This window comes from Hyperolius riggenbachi, chromosome 6 (assembly GCF_040937935.1).
Source record: "Hyperolius riggenbachi isolate aHypRig1 chromosome 6, aHypRig1.pri, whole genome shotgun sequence".
Classification (NCBI taxonomy): domain Eukaryota; kingdom Metazoa; phylum Chordata; class Amphibia; order Anura; family Hyperoliidae; genus Hyperolius; species Hyperolius riggenbachi.
Genome location: NC_090651.1, coordinates 126,619,688 through 126,635,763, shown reverse-complemented (window position 1 = coordinate 126,635,763; position 16,076 = coordinate 126,619,688). Strand labels below are relative to the sequence as shown.

At 48.4% G+C, this 16,076-nt stretch overlaps 2 protein-coding genes across 7 annotated transcripts in view; one reads left to right on the top strand and one right to left on the bottom strand.

The window, feature by feature from the left end:
- LOC137521088 (leukocyte tyrosine kinase receptor-like) overlaps nucleotides 1–16,076 on the bottom strand; it is a 176,198-nt gene that overhangs the window by 10,335 nt on the left and 149,787 nt on the right. The gene's annotated exons all lie outside the window — the stretch shown is intronic.
- The window catches only part of LOC137521086 (calcium-activated chloride channel regulator 4A-like), a 153,527-nt gene that overhangs the window by 24,523 nt on the left and 112,928 nt on the right, over nucleotides 1–16,076 (top strand). For both annotated transcript variants that reach the window (XM_068239867.1, XM_068239866.1), the window contains 2 exons: nucleotides 11,453–11,603; nucleotides 12,617–12,725. In XM_068239867.1, the coding sequence (XP_068095968.1) occupies nucleotides 11,453–11,603; nucleotides 12,617–12,725 (260 nt within the window). The remainder of the gene's footprint in view (nucleotides 1–11,452; nucleotides 11,604–12,616; nucleotides 12,726–16,076) is intronic.

Here is a 16,076-nt window from a genome sequence, read left to right as displayed (position 1 = left end):
GACAGCCTTTCACCAGTAAATGCACGTAAGAGACAGCTTTTCACCAGTAAATGCACATAACGACAGACAGCCTTTCACCAGTAAATGCACGTAATGACAGACAGTGTTTCCCCAGTAAATGCATGTAATGACAGACAGCATTTCACCAGTTAATGCACATAATGACAGACAGTGTCCCCAGTATAGGTAGCCAGGTGTATAGATGTCCCCAGTATATGTAGCCAGGTGTATAGATGTCCCCAGTATATGTAGTTGGGCTGGTGATGCCCTGGGGGCCCCAGGGCACCTCAGGCCTGGCTGGTGGTGGGCTTGAGGCCTCAGGCCTGGCTGGTGGTGGTGGGCTGGGGGCCGCAGCGCAGCTCAGGCCTGGCTGGTGGTGGTGGGCTGAGGGCCCAAGGGCAGCTCAGGCCTGGCTGGTGGTGGTAGGCTGGGGGCCCCAGGGCAGCTAAGGCCTGGCTGGTGGTGGTGGGCTGGGGGCCGCAGCGCAGCTCAGGCCTTGCTGGTGGTGGAAAGCCCTCAGTCCTGGCTGGTGGTGGTGGGCTGAGGGCCCCAGGGCAGCTCAGGCCTGGTAGGTGGTGGGCTGGGGGCCCCAGGGCAGCTCAGGCCTGATAGGTGGTGGGCTGGGGGCCCCTGGGCAGCTAAGGCCTGGCTGGTGGTGGAAAGGCCTCAGTCCTGGCTGGTGGTGGTGGGCTGAGGGCCCCAAGTTAGCTCAGGCCTGGTAGGTGGTGGGCTGGGGGCCCCAGGGCAGCTCAGGCCTGGATGGTGGTGGAAAGGCCTCAGGCCCAGCTGGTGGTGGGTGGGGAGTGTGGCCCCCCAGGGGGGTGCTCAGAGTCAGGCCTGGTGGTTGGTGGTGCCTGCTGGTGCTAGGCTCAGGAGGGCAGCTCAGGCCTAGGTGGCTGTCTGGTGCAAAAAAAAAAACAATTTGGCAGTTGGCCAGGCTGGCTGGAGTGAACAGGACACCCACCTTGTCGGAGTTCCGAGTGCTGTCCTCCTGCTGGCTGTCTTAGCTGAGTCCAGCCCTGTGCGCTGTCCGCGGGTGCCTGGGTCACTGCCACTGGATGTGACTGGGTGTAGCGCAGCGCTGCTGTGTGCCTGTGCGGCGGAGAGTGTGGAGTGGAGAGGAGACGCCTGTTGGCGGCAACTAGATGCACGGGCGGGCAAAGAGAGCGCGCTGCATGTCACGTGATGCCGCCGGACGTCGTCACGTGACAGTGCACACTTATACTGTCGCCACCACGTACCCTTGCAGGGGGGGCCGCTCTGCACGGCTGAGCGTGAGCCGAGCCTGCACTCGGGCCGGGGCGGCCGGTGACTGATCACTGGTGGTGGGTGGTGACAGTCTGCCCCATCCCAAGTCCTCCTCCCAGCCAGGCTCGGCTCCTTGTTTGTGCTGCACAAAGGTCGGGTCAGGGTCGGGCTCCTCGGAACTTGCGGCGGCCAGCAGGGGGGGGGGGGGGGGGGCTTTCAGGGGGGCTAATGAGTCGCCAGCTGGGGCTGAAGCCTGGCTGAAATAGAAAAAGTCCAGGCCTTTTTCTGCAAAATCTGCTCATTGATATAGATCATTGTTTGACTGTCAGGCAAACACTGCAGGAAAATGAACTTTTGAAGAAGCAATCTGAAAGCCCACTGGATAGTTGGTTATGCTGGATTTCTGCAGGGGATAAATTCTAAAGAACACAAAAGTTTTTGTTTTTTTAAGTTTACATTTCAAATGCTTTTACCCAATGCCCAGTCCAGAGTCAAGGTTGGGTAGCACCAATAAGTATGATGCAGTGGTTGGTAAATATATATTTTTTTAATGGAAGAAAAGCATAAAGAGCGCTGCGTAATATGTTGGCGCTTTATAAGTACAATAAATAAATACATAAAGAGGATAAAGATGGCCCGAACAGTTCGCACGCAAACTTATTCGCGCGAACTTCGCTGGTTCGCGTTTGCGAACGAACGCGAACTATATGCGAGTTCGACCCGCCCCCTATACTACATCATTAGGGTCAACTTTGAGCCTTTACACCAGTGTTCCCCAACCCTGTCCTCAAGGCCCAACAACAGTGCATGTTTTGTGGAAATCCGAAGAAGTAGTTAATCAGCTCTGCTGAGACACCAATTACCTCACCTGTGCATGTTTGTGGTTTTCTGCAAAACGTACTCTCGGTGGGCCTTAAGGACAGGGTTGGGGAACTCTGCTCTACATCACAGTCAGCAGGCACAGGGTAGCCAATCAGGCTACACTTCCTCCTGGAGCCCCGCCCCCCTTATAAAACGCAGGCAGCGTCAGCCATTTCACTCACTCATGTGGCTGCAGTAATTAGAGAAGGGAGAGAACCTTGCTGCTGACATAGGGAAAGCTTAGTTAGGCTCTTGTGTTAGGCTTGTTAGGTTGCTCCTTCTTGCTGATCTTATTGCTAAAAAGCACTCCTCATCCTCAACAGCTCTTTTGAGAGCTAATGTTGTTCTTGTGATCTATTTTTGTGTGTGTGTGTGTGTGTGTGTGTCCCACAGATACTTGTTTTACATATACAGCCCTGTCAGTCAGTCGCAGCTGCTGGTGGGACCTTGGCCCCTTGGTAATTCCTACTGTGCCACTGCCAGGCCCAGTACATTCAGTGACTACCTGTGTGTGTGACAGCTGCACATTTGTAATACCAATCACTGCATACCCACCTGTTCAGTGCACCTAGCTACCTTCGTGAGTGCATGCAGTGTCACTGCACCTGTTGACAGTACCTGTGTGTGTGACAGCTGCACATTTGTAATACCAATCACTGCATACCTACCTGTTCAGTGCACCTACCTACCTACCTACCTACGTGACCACAAGCAGTGTTATATACCAGTCACTGCACCTGTTCACGGTACCTGTGCGTGTGACAGCTGCACATTTGTAATACCAATCACTGCATACCCACCTGTTCAGTGCGCCTACCTACCTACCTATGTGAGCGCAAGCAGTGTTATATATCAGTCACTGCACCTGTTCACGGTACCTGTGTGTGTGACAGCTGCACATTTGTAATACCAATCACTACATACTTACCTGTTCAGTGCACTTACCTAGCAGTGTTATATAACAGTTACTGCACCTGTTCACGGTACCTGTGAGTGTGGCAGTTGCACATTTGTAATAACAATCACTGCATACCTACCTGTTCAGTGCACCTACCTACCTACGTGACCGCAAGCATTGTTATATACCAGTCACTGCACCTGTTCACGGTACCTGTGTGTGTGACAGCTGCACATTTGTAATACCAATCACTGCATACCTACCTGTTCAGTGCACATGCCTACCTACCTACGTGACCGCAAGCATTGTTATATACCAGTCACTGCACTTGTTCACGGTACCTGTGTGTGTGACAGCTGCAAATTTATAATACTAGTCATTGCATAATTGTTCACAGTACCTGTGTGACCGAACGCTGTGTGATATACCAGTCCGTGCATACCTGTTAACCGCACCTGTGTGACAGCTGCACATTGTACTGTAATACCAGTCACTGCATACCTTTCACTGCACCTGTGTAAATGCACATTGTATTAGTCAAGTCAGTGCATACCTTTCACTTCACCCCCCCCCCTCCCTCCCCGATATGGACAAAACAACATGCAGAGGCAGAGCCAGACGCAGACCCAGAGGCAGGCCACCCGGCAGGTCTGTTCGATGTCGTGCTGACGTGATTTCGTGCGGCCCTGGACCAAAGTACAGTGCTCAGAAAAAGGCACTTCCCATCAACTCCCAAGATTGTCAGGACGTGGTTGACTATTTAACACAGAACACCTCATCTTCCGCAGCCACCAGCGCTACTACAAGCACCACATCCGCTGCATTTGACACTTCGCAGTTATTTGGTGGGGAATTAACTGATTCATAGGCATTATTGTTACAACAAGATGAAGGCGCTAAGCAAGTTACACCACCTCATGTCAGAGTTAGGCGACACTATGGACGTAACGTGTGAGGAGGAGGATGATGAAGTACCTGCTGTTGGTGCAGTTTATGAGGTGTCTGAGGCAAGCGAAGCTGGGGAGGATGATTATGATGATACGGATGCCATGTGGGATCCTAAGAGACAAGATGACCAAGGGGACAGTTCAGAGAGGAGTAGGAGGAGACGAGTTGCTGAAAGAAACAGGGGGAGCTCGTCTTCAGAAACAGCTGGTGGCAGTGTCCGGTGCCATGTATTTCCACCTATGGACAGCCAGCCAACATGCCCTTCAACATCAGCTGATGATGCCACCATAGTGCCATCACGCCAGGGGGGCTCAGCGGTTTGGAAATGTTTGTGTGTGTCTGCCTTAGATCAGAGCAATGCCATCTGTTCTCTCTACCACCAATAATTGAGCCATGGAAAGGCCAAAAGCCATGTAGGGACAACTGCCTTACGAAGGCACATGGAGAAAAGGCACAAACTGCAATGGAAAGAGCACCAGAGGAAAAGCAGCACACAAAAGCAAAGCCACCCTCCTTCTCCTCTTCCTCCTTCAGGTGCATCATCTTCAGCCGCTTTCTCCCTTGCACCTTCACAATCACAGCCACCCTCCTGCACTCCGCCTCTCACCTTGAGCGGTTCCTGCTCCTCTGCACACAGCAGCAGCCAGGAGTCCGTGAGGTAAATCTTTGAGCGGAAGAAGCCAATGTCTGTCAGTGTCTGACAGCTTGCTTGGCGGAACTGTTAGCTCGCTAGGCCTTTCCGAAAATTTGTGGCCATTGGGACATCGCAGTGGAAGATACCAGGTAGCAATTATTTCTCAAAAAAGGCAATTCCCAAACTGTACCATGAAGTTGAAAGGCAAGTGGTGTCATCTCTGGCACACAGCGTTTTGTCAAAGGTCCATCTGACCACAGATGCCTGGTCTGCCAAGCACGGTCAGGGTACTTACACACCCCATTGTGTAAACCTGGTGACCGCTGGCAAGCAGGGAGTACGTGGCTGTGCAGCGGACCTAGTTGTGACACCTCCACGGCTTGCAGGCATGCCTGCTGCCACCTCCTCTCCTTCTGCTACATCCTCTTCCTCCATGGCTGAGCGGCAGTTCAATTCTACTGGTGCTGCAATCTCCTCTCCAGCTACACAGCCCCAGCTCCCCAGGGCATATGCTGCATGCCAGGTACGATGGTGTCACGCCATCTTAGACATGTTTTACCTCAAAGCGGAGAGTCGCACTGGAGCAGCTTTCCTGGCTGCTCTGAAAAAACAGGTGGATCAGTGGCTGACCCCGCACCAACTGGAGATCGGCAACGTGGTGTGTGACAACGGCAGCAATCTCATTTCGGCTTTGAATTTGGGAAAGTTGGCACATGTACCCTGCATGGCACATGTGCTGAATCTCATAATTCAGAGATTTGTGTCTAAGTACCCAGGCTTACAGGATGTCCTAAAGCAGTCCAGGAAGGTGTGTGGGCATTTCAGGCGGTCTTAAATTGCCATGGCACGCTTTGCCAAGATTGTTGGAGAAACAACTTGCCGGTGAGATGCTTGATTTGCGATAGCCCGACTCGCTGGAATTCGACCCTCCTGATGTTCAACTGCCTGCTACAACAGGAGAAAGCTGTCAAACAGTATCTCTACAACTACAGTCAAAGGACATGCTCTGGGGAGATAGGGATGTTCTGGCCGAAGTACTGGACACTCATGCGAAATGCCTGCAGGCTCATGTGGCCGTTTGAGGAGGTGACAAACCTGGTGAGTCGCAGTGAAGGCACCATCAGCGACTTGATCCCATTTGCTTTCTTCCTGGAGCGTGTTGTGCCTAGAGTGGTGGATCAAGCTGTGGAGGAGCATGAACAGGAACAGGAGGAAGAGTTGAGGGATCAATTCTCAGCAGAACCAGATGTTTCCTCAACACTTGCGGCAGCACAAAGGGGGGAGGAGGAGGAGGAAAAGTCGTGTGGGGAAGAGGAGTCAGATGATGAGGAAGGTGTTGTTTTGGAGGAGGAGCTGGAAGAACAACCGCAGCAAGTGTCGCAGTGGGCTTGTGCTGCTCAACTTTCCTGTGGTATTGTTCGTGGCTGGGGGGAGGAGGAGAACTTAGCTGACATCACTGAGGAAGAGCAAGAGGAAATGGATAGAATGTCTGCATCCAACTTTGTGCAGATGGCGTCTTTCATGCTGTCAAGCCTGTTGAGGGACCCCCATATAAAAAACTCAAGGGGAATGATCTGTACTGGGTGGCCAAGCAACTAGACCTTCAGTATATAAGCACAAAGTGGCAGAGATGTTTCCAACTCACCTGAAGGCAGAAAGGATGCAGCACTTGCAGAACAAGCTGGCAACTATGCTTTACAGTGCGTTTAAGGGTGATGTCACAGCACAACGGAATAAAGGTACCACTGCCAGTAATCCTTCTCCCATGTCCATGCAGGCAAGGACAGGACACTCTAGCGATCTCATGGTGATGTTGGACATGCGGACATTCTTTAGTCCAACACCTCGCCTTAGCCCTTCCGGATCCACCCTCCACCAACGCCTCAACCGGTAGGTAGCCGACTACCTGGCCTTAAATGTTCATGTAGACACTGTGAGCAGCGATGAACCCTTGGACTACTGGGTGCGCAGGCTTGACCTGTGGCCAGAGCTGTCACAATTTGCCATCCAATTTCTGTCTTGCCCTGCCTCAAGCGTCCTGTCAGAAAGGACCTTCAGTGCAGCCGGAGGCATTGTCACTGAGAAGAGAAGTCGCCTAAGTCAAAAAAGTACCTCACCTTTATCAAAATGAATGAGGCATGGATCCCGGAGGGCTACTGCCCGCCCGAAGACTAAGTCAGTCCCCACACAGCATCTCTGCCTGCACGCCGTGTGACTGCCTGCCCCAAGACTAAGTTGCTCCCCACACAGCATCTCTGCCTGCAGGCCGCTTGACTGCCTTCTCCGCCACCACCAACAGGGTCCAGGACTCCAGGCGGATTCCTGAATTTTTAAGCTAGCAGCGGCCACTATGATAATTTTTCTGGTGCGTGTACATGCCTGCCTAATTTTTCTGGCTGCACTGCAGCTGCAACAACAAGACAAAAGGCATGTACATGTGTCAATTCCCCTTCGTGATCGTTACCTTGCCGCGGTGAAGGGGCTTGCGTATCACAATGAAGCAATGACCACCGGCTATATGAGTGTCTCGAGGGAGGGGGGGGCACACCCAAGATAATAAGGTCGCTGCTTCATTGTGGACAGACTAAATTCGATCAGCTGGACAGTCACTGTTGTCCCGTCATTGAGCTACCTCAGCCCGGTGACCATATGGGCTGGAAAACCGCCATCGCCTGCACTCTCGCCATGGTGCGCACCAGTCCAGCACGGCTGTCACTACATAAACAGCTGTTTGCGGTGCATTACACAGTGAGTTTGGTCTGTCAGTGTGAAGCAGTACTCTAATTACACTCCCTGATTGATGTATACACATGCAAGATGTTTTAAAGCACTTTAGGCCTCCAATTTAGCATGCAATGTGATTTCTGCCTTTAAAATGCTACTATGCGTCAAATCTAGATTTTCCCCCAGGACTTTTGCCGCGTATCCCACTCCGCCATGCCCCCCTCCAGGTGTTCGACCCCTTGAAACATCTTTTCCATCACTTTTGTGGCCAGCATAAATGTTTCTAGTTTTCAAAGTTCGCCTCCCCTTTGAAGTCTATTGCGGTTCGCAAACGTTCGCGCGAACCGAACTTTTGGTGAAGTTTCACGTTCGAGGTTCGCGAACCGAAAATCGGAGGTTTGAGCCATCACTAAAAGTGGATGGTGTGTATTTTTTTGAAGTTTTTGTGTTACAGTTTTGTGTTTGTGCATCAGATCCTAGCTGATAAGGGTCTGCGGTGACACTTTTTAATAATAGAAAGTGCAGGGACATTATAACTTATTTCCTATTTCCATTAGGTATGTATTATTTTTTTAGGCTATGCCAGAGGTGCACTTTAATAACATCAAAAGATCAAAAATTTAAATTTAAATAAAGAATGACCTTTAACCATTGGTGGTCACATGGCCCCCACTACTTCATGAGCCCCTCCTGCCCAGCTAACTGTTCCTTAGCTGCACTGTATTCTGAGATGGGAGACACAGCTGACCCACCACTTACTACCCACCCCAGTCACGATATGAGCTACCACTGAAATTCTGTTCCTCATCAGTCATTGTGAGGGAATTGATGTGGAGGACTCAATTTGTTTTTTTTTTACAGCTAAATTTTCACCCGCTACCATTTCCGTTGGGATTCCGTGTTCAGCGATTGGGGATGTGGACCGAGCAGTCCTCTACCCAATAGCAACGCCTGGAATGAATGGACGTGACTGCGATCAGTGGCCACGTCCATCCATAAAACAGGAAACAGTCACAGTGTATTTAAATGTAGAAAAAAAAGTGAACACTTCCTATAATGGGAAAGTGTTCACTAGCGCCATCTTGTGGCCAAAAAGTAAAATTGCACATGCAGGCACATACATACTTACACAATACTAATAAAAATAATAACTTACATTACCAAAGCCCCCCCCCCAACACTTAGTTTTAAAAAAAAAATAATAGTTGCCTTAGGGACTCAGCTTTTTTAATCTATATTTTACGAGGGAAAATTACTTTTACTTTACTACATAGGGGCTTTTAATTATGGACCGGACAAAAAAAAAAAAAAAAACAGAAAAATATAATCTATATTTCAATATATCCTATACAATAAACTCCAAGTGTCCCTGTGTCCCTGGTATTGTTTTACTGCGCTTGTGCGCAGTAACGGGCTGCTGGAGAGACCAGGGAGCGAGGTGGGTGGGCGGGCAGTTGCGCTCGGCGGGTGCGCGCGCATGTGCAGTGACTGGGGGCGGCGGCGGCAGTAAAGGACTTCCGAGGCCAAATAAAAAAAAAAAAATACCTGCATCATATTTTAAGGCACGGAGGACGCCGTCCGCGCCCTCCGTGCCGTTCCGCCGGGTCCCCGCCGCTCAATAGTCCCCCCAGGCCTGCTCCCGACCTCACGGCCCGGGCTCTCCTGCCTCTACAAACATGGCCACATGAGCTGGCCGCTGCTGCGCAGTCCGCATAGCCGCGAGTGCGGCTGCGCAGCTCTAGGGCCAACCCCCCGATCCACGCTACAGGCTGTATATTTGTAAAAAACCTTTGAGGGTTAGACAGAAATTTTTAACGCCCTCATTCACCAGTCACAAAGTCAGTTTCCTTGGCCTCTGTAATATTAAGGCTGGTCTACTACAACAGTACAAAATTTACCAGTCAAACAGGTTTTTACTCCAAAGAAAATACAACATTCGATTGCGATTTTTATAAATTTCCAATAAAATAAATAAAATAATTTAGTGCTAAACAAAAGAAAAATTAAAAAAAAAATTGAAAGCACAGTTTGCAGACGAGCATTAAAATTAGGGAAAGCCCTTGTTGTTGGTCCACTTCTCTAAGGTCCTGTTTCTAATTGGGCTGAATCTGCAGCATTTCCCTACAGGAAATTCGGGCGTGGATATGCTGTCCATCTGTTTCAATGTTTGTCGACTAAATTGCACCTTGGTGCGATTGTGGATGGCATGCTGCATTTTTTTGCAGCAGGCGCCCGAATCCCTATAACCATGCATGGCACAGCTAAGCAATTCAGCTGTGTGCTCACATCACTGCAAATGCCTGCAAGATGCACACCGGCTAAGAAACCAGGCCTAATTCAGTAAGCAGGGGCGCCTCTAGGCATAGGCAGTACAGGCCATTGCCTGGAGTGCCATTGGTCCTGGGGACGTCATGTTGCTGGATTAAGCCCCACCCCACATTAAACCCTGCCCCTGGACTAAGCCCCGCGGGTGTTCTATTTCTTGCTTCTGCTGCATATACTTAGCGTAAGTTGCAGGAAGGTGCCACCTCTGTGCCTTGTGCATCCTTCTTTATCCCTTTGTGCCTCCTTCTGTCCCTTTTGTGCCTCCTTCTGTCTCATTGTGCCCTCTTCAGTCCCTTATGCCATGTTTGTCCTTCAGTCTCCCTTTGTGCCTCCTGTCTCCATGTGCCTCCTTCAGTCCCCCTTTGCCTCCTCCTATCCCCCTGTGCCTCCTTATGTCCCCTTTGCCTTTGTCACGTTGTGCTACCTGTGCCCCCTGTTCCTCCTTATGTCCCACTCTGCCTCTTTCTGTCTCCCTTTGTGCCTCCTTCTGTCTCCCTGTGGCTTTTTCTGTCCCCCTCTGCCTCTTTCTCTCTGCCTGTGCCTCCTTACATCCCCCTCTGCCGTCTTCTGTCCCCCTTTTGTGCCTCCTTCTGTTCCTATTTGTGCCTCCTACTGACTCCCTGTGCTTCCTTCTGCCCCCTTTGTGCTTTTTTCTGTCTCCCATTGCGCCTCTTTCTGTCCCCTTTGTTCCTCCTTTTGTCCCCCTGTGCCTCCTTTGGCGCCTCAATCTGTCCCTATTGTGCCTCCTTCTGCTCCATATTTTGCCTCCTTCAGTCCCCCTGTGCCTCCTTCTGCCCTCTTTTGTGCCACCTTCTGGCCCTCATGCCTTCTTCTGTCCCCCTGTACCTCCCACTGCCCCACTATGTACCTCTTCCTGTCCTCCTGAGCCTCCTTCTGTCCTCCTTTGTGTCTCATTCTTCTCCCCATTGTGCCTCCTATTGTCCCCATTGTGCCTCATTCTGTCCACCTGTGTGACTCCTTCTGTCCTCCTTTGTGACTTCTTCTGACCCTCATGCTTCCTTCTGTCCCCCTGTGCCTCCCTATGTCCCCCTGTGTGCCTTCTTCCTTACATGTATTTTCTTTCTTACATGTATTTTCTGTTAATTTCTGGTGAAATGCTGCCACATTACAATTATTTTCTGGTTAAACATTGCCGCATTACGGTCATTTCCTGGTGAAACGCTGCCGCATTACGATTATTTTCATGGGGAGGCGCCATGGGGGCGCCACAGGTTTTCTCGTCTGCAGTAACAAAATGGCTAGAGGCGCCCTTGTCAGTAAGGGTACAGATGGGATCCCCATTAGTGATGGGTCGTTCGCAAACGTGCCGGCTCTAAGAGCCGGCTCTTTGCTGCGAACGACAAGAGCCGGTTCTGTTTTGAAAGAGCCGATGCCTCAGCCGCCCCACACAGCTCTGATTTGCTGTGTAATAAAGGGCGCTGAGGCATGCTGGGAGATGTAGTCCTGTAGTTGCAGCTTGTACGAGTGTATGGGGCGGAGCAGAGCAGTGGCAAGAGAGATTGCCCAAGTCAGAGAAGCAGTCTGAAGTTGTCATGGAGACAGGGGCGGGGCTTTTACTCCGATTCTGAGCGGTGTCTATTGATATTTAATAGGGAGCCGATTGAGAGCCGTAAGAGTCGGCTCTTTAATGGGAGCCGATTCAGAAGAGCCGATTCTCCGAGAAGAGCCGGAATTCCCATCACTAATCCCCATCTTGCTTGATAGCAAATGCTTTTTTGAATTGTACTATCTTGTGCAAAGTGTACAGTTGTTGATACTTGATTACTGCTGCTTACAATCATTTATAATCCCAGGCAGATATAATCATCGCGGAACCTTACCTTAAATTTGGAGATGATCCTTATACGCAACAATATGAAGGCTGTGGGAGTCCAGGCAAATATATTCATTTCACGCCTAATTTTATGACAAACGATACACTGCTTTCAGTGTACGGACAACGAGGTAAACAGGCATTCACTGCTGACTTAATGGTGGTGTTATTTTACTTTCTTTGAATCAAGGCAGACTGTAGTTTGTAATATTTTCTCATTATGACAATAACATTTTCAGCAGGGTGATGCAGCTGGGGTAAGTCAGTAGAATTGTAAAATTAAAAGCATAAGTACGACCAGTGACAATGCATTGAGTCCTGGAGATCAAGACAGACACAGAGGACAGTGTCTCTTCAACTGTCTTGGAGAGAACCGTCAACACAAAGAGTGTTCAGTACACAAGCTGTTAAGAGGATGAGTCCATTGTTTATAATACTGGAATAATGGTGCTTTATTTATCAGGTCTAGACAATTGAACTATATCTGTTCACTTCATACATCACTCAATATAGTGGCCTGATCGACCTTCCAATTTGATAGGTTTATCAAATCCGAAAAGAATGGCCGCCCAATCCATCTTTCATTCGATTTCTGTCCAAAATCAGTTGAATGGATCAATTGGGAATGCCAGAAAAATCTCAGCTGCAAGTGCTTGATCATGTACTTTGCAGTATTGCGGCCATCAATGGATCTGACAAACCCCTGACCTGTGTCTCCTCAAGTGCTCAGTAGGTTTCAGCTCTCTGACGGCGAGACTCCTGGCCTCCTCCGGTGACCGCCGTCACCACAAGCGCCTGTTCTACATGACTCAGTGACGGTGGACACTGGAGGAGGCCAGGAGCCACACCATTGGAGAGGTGAGACTTTAAAACACTCAGTACAAGCACAGAGTGGGAGGGGCACTTTACACCTTCAGGAGTGGAACGGCAGTCGACGGTGGTACAAGGACAATTTTCAGTAGATTTCATGCTGAAATCTATTGGAAATCATTGTGCAAGGTGTGGCAATAGATCCCTCTCTAATTTATAGAGTGTTTGAATCAGCTAAAAGCCATTGTTGTAGACAGACCCTGTAATATCACATGCTGTGTAACACTGTATTGAAAAATATGACCATGGTAATTATTTTTTATGATTTTTGCAGGCAGGGCGTTTGTCCATGAATGGGCACATCTCCGATGGGGAGTCTTTGATGAGTACAGCTTAGAAACACCTTACTATTCTGTTATACCTTTCAAGCCTGAAGCCACTAGGTATTATGCATTTTTGATACTTTACTGAAGAAAGTATCATACATGTTGTAAAGTTGTTTTCCAATGTCTTTAATCACCCATTAGAAACTGTGGCACACACTGAGGACATCAAAACCAGGTTCCTGATGGCCTTCTTCCCATGTTGGATCTGTGAGCTCATCATCCGTAATCTCCTCTTCTCTCTATCTCATGTGTGTGCACTGGAGTACAGCTCCTTAAGACAACCTCTGCGCACCTCAATCCCATATCTTCCTCATCTTAGCAGACCTCCTGCAATTCAAATTCCTGCGCACATCGCGAGATTTGGGTGTCTTCGTCCTCGCTTTGCCTTTCAGTAATTGGTGCATTTTCAGCATTCACTGCTTGTGAATCCAGACACAAGATTTGTGGCTGTTCCATTGACCTTTCACAGATGCAAGGTTGCACATCTGGGGAAGGGGAGGGGGGGGGGAGAATAGGTCCTGCGAATATCCCATTGTGTCGTGGAAGAATTGGTCGGACTTGGTATGTGGCCGTTGTGTGCATGGTGTAGCTGCCAGTTGTGACACATTTGTGCCCACTGGCTCCTTGTAACTGGCATAGGACCTTGTGCCTGACAAGGATGGGCGGGTGCTTAACCTGCTGCTGGACGCTTGAGTGGTCAACCAATTAACTACCTAGTTCCGTTCTTGTGTGTTATTGAGGATTGTTTTTTGCCCGTACAAAATGGGCAGTATTGAGTGCGTTTTCTTTGGTGCGCAAACACGGCCTCTACATGAACCGTCAGGGGAAACACCACTTCCCCTACCTTCCCATAGGGACACCATGGTGTAAAGAAAACTGACACTCTTGGTGTCACAATGTACCGTACGTCGAATAGATTCATTTTGTTGGTGTAAGTATGTAATGAATTCATCTAGGGTCAAACGTGGTCCCACTCACACGCAAAATATGTCGTCAATATATCTAAGCCAAATTTTGGCGTATTTATGAAACATTGGATTGGTATATACAAAACTTTCTTCATAGACGTTCATATATATATAATTTGCAATTGACGGGGCCACGTTCGACCCCCTGTAGAAAGAAACGGTCATTAAACACAAAATAGTTGCATGTTAAAACAATACAGAGTAAGTCAACCAAAAATTCAATTTGCTTATCAGTGAAATCTGATGCAATAAATAAAGTGTGACGTACAGCCTCCACACCCCCATGAGGGATGGAGGTGTAGAGGCTTTCAATGTCCATGGTGACCAGCAGGCTGTTTGGAATACTATTAATGGGAGCAATTGTATCTAAAAAATTAGCTGTGTCCCTAAGATAAGATTTCTGTGCAAAGACATAAGGGCATTGTAGATAGTCCAAATATTTGGCCAATGGTGACAGCACCAAGTCTATGCCCGACACGGCGGTTCCTGCAAGTGGCCAGCCGTGATTGGCTCGGCTGGACACGAGGTTCCGACGCTGTCAGCGCTCCAATGCGGACATTCCGCCCGCCTCCTATGGGTGGAGTTGATCGCAGTAGGCTCTGAGTGTTCGTGGTTGGTAGGGGGAGGCTGGCAATGGCGACCAAGACGTGACAGGTGAGCATTCTTGTCTCCCATAGGCCTGTTCTCTTTTTATTAGTTCTCTATCAGGTCCACTGGTATATACAAGACATGTGATTGGATTAGACAGTTATTGGCAAATAATTGGTCCATAAGATAGTGGGCACATGTATAAATACTTGTTGGTATGTGAATGTATTCAGACTGCCACTTGCTTGATAAAGGGAAACATCCCGAAACGTCTCACTTAGTGTGACAGCCTGTATCTATGGATACTCAATAAAGAGCATTAATACTATGGATGAGTGCCGGCCTCCCTCTTTCACTGGATTTCTTCATAGTAGTTGTTACTTGTCACAAAGACAAATGAAAAACTTTTTTTTTGTATTATGGGCACAAGTTTTCCCAGCTAGCCCTGAAAGTACTGCTTTTTTATACAACACTAAACAAGAGTAAAATTCAATAAACTGTGTTTTTATGGGCACAACTGTTCCCAGCTGGCACTGAAAGTACTGTTTTTTTTCAACAGTAAGCAAGAGTAAAATTCAATAAACTGTGTTTTTTATGGGCACAACTGTTCCCAGCTGGCACTGAAAGTACTGTTTTTTTTTTTCATCAATAAGCAAGAGTAAAATTCAATAAACTGTGTTTTTTTTATGGGAACAACTGTTCCCAGCTGGCACTGAAAGTACTGTTTTTTTTTCAACAATAAGCAAGAGTAAAACTCAATAAACTGTGTTTTTTATGGGCACAACTGTTCCTGGCTGGCACTGAAAGCACTGGGTTATTTTTCAACAATAAGCAAGAGTAAAATTCAATAAACTGTTTTTTTATGGGCACAACTGTTCCCAGCTGGCACTGAAAGTACTGTTTTTCTTTCAACAATAAGCAAGAGTAAAATTCAATAAACTGTGTTTTTTATGGACACAACTGTTTCCAGCTGGCACTAAAAGCACTGTTTTTTTTTTCAACAATAAGAGAGAGTAAAATTCAATAAACTTTGTTTTTTTTATGGGCACAACTTTTCCCAGCTGGAACGGACAGTACTGATTTTTTTATACAACAGTAAGCAACCGTAAAATGCAATAAAAAATTTTTTTGTTTGTTTTCACAACTGGCACTGAAAGTACTGTTTTTTTAACAACACAAAGCAACCGTTAAAATTCACTAAACTGGTGGTTCTGTCCTGCGGTAGAGGATTTCTGGAAGGCATGCTTCCACCTAGCCTCCTCAGTTTTGGGTATAAATGTTGCTCTCGACCCATGGGTTGCCCTTTTTGGCAAATCTGATCTTCTTCTCACTAAATTCAATAACAAATTATTGGTACACTTCTGCAATGCAGCTAAAGCTATTATTGCCAAGGAGTGGAAATCCGCCACTATACCAAAAGCAGCTCTGAAACACAAAATTAATGAATATTACTGGATGGAAAAGATTACAGCTACTCTATATGATGATGAGGATCGGTTTGACAAGATCTGGTCACCCTGGGCCGATAAATTCTCCCAGATATGATCTTACCTGTTATGTTATGGAGGTTGAAGCTTACTCTTTTCTTCCTATGATCTAGTATATTAAAGAGACACTGAAGCGAGACTAAATCTCGCTTCAGCTCTCATTTATAGCAGGGGCACGTGTGCCCCTGCTAAAACGCAGCTATCCCGCGGCTAAACGAGGGTCCCTGACCCCCCAACCCACCCCCGCAAAAGTTGGTCGCAAAGGTTGGTCGTAGAATATGCTTCCTAGAGGCAGGGCTAACGGCTGCAGCCCTGCCTCTCAGCGCGTCTATCAGACGCGCACCCCTCCTCTCCCCCGCCCCTCT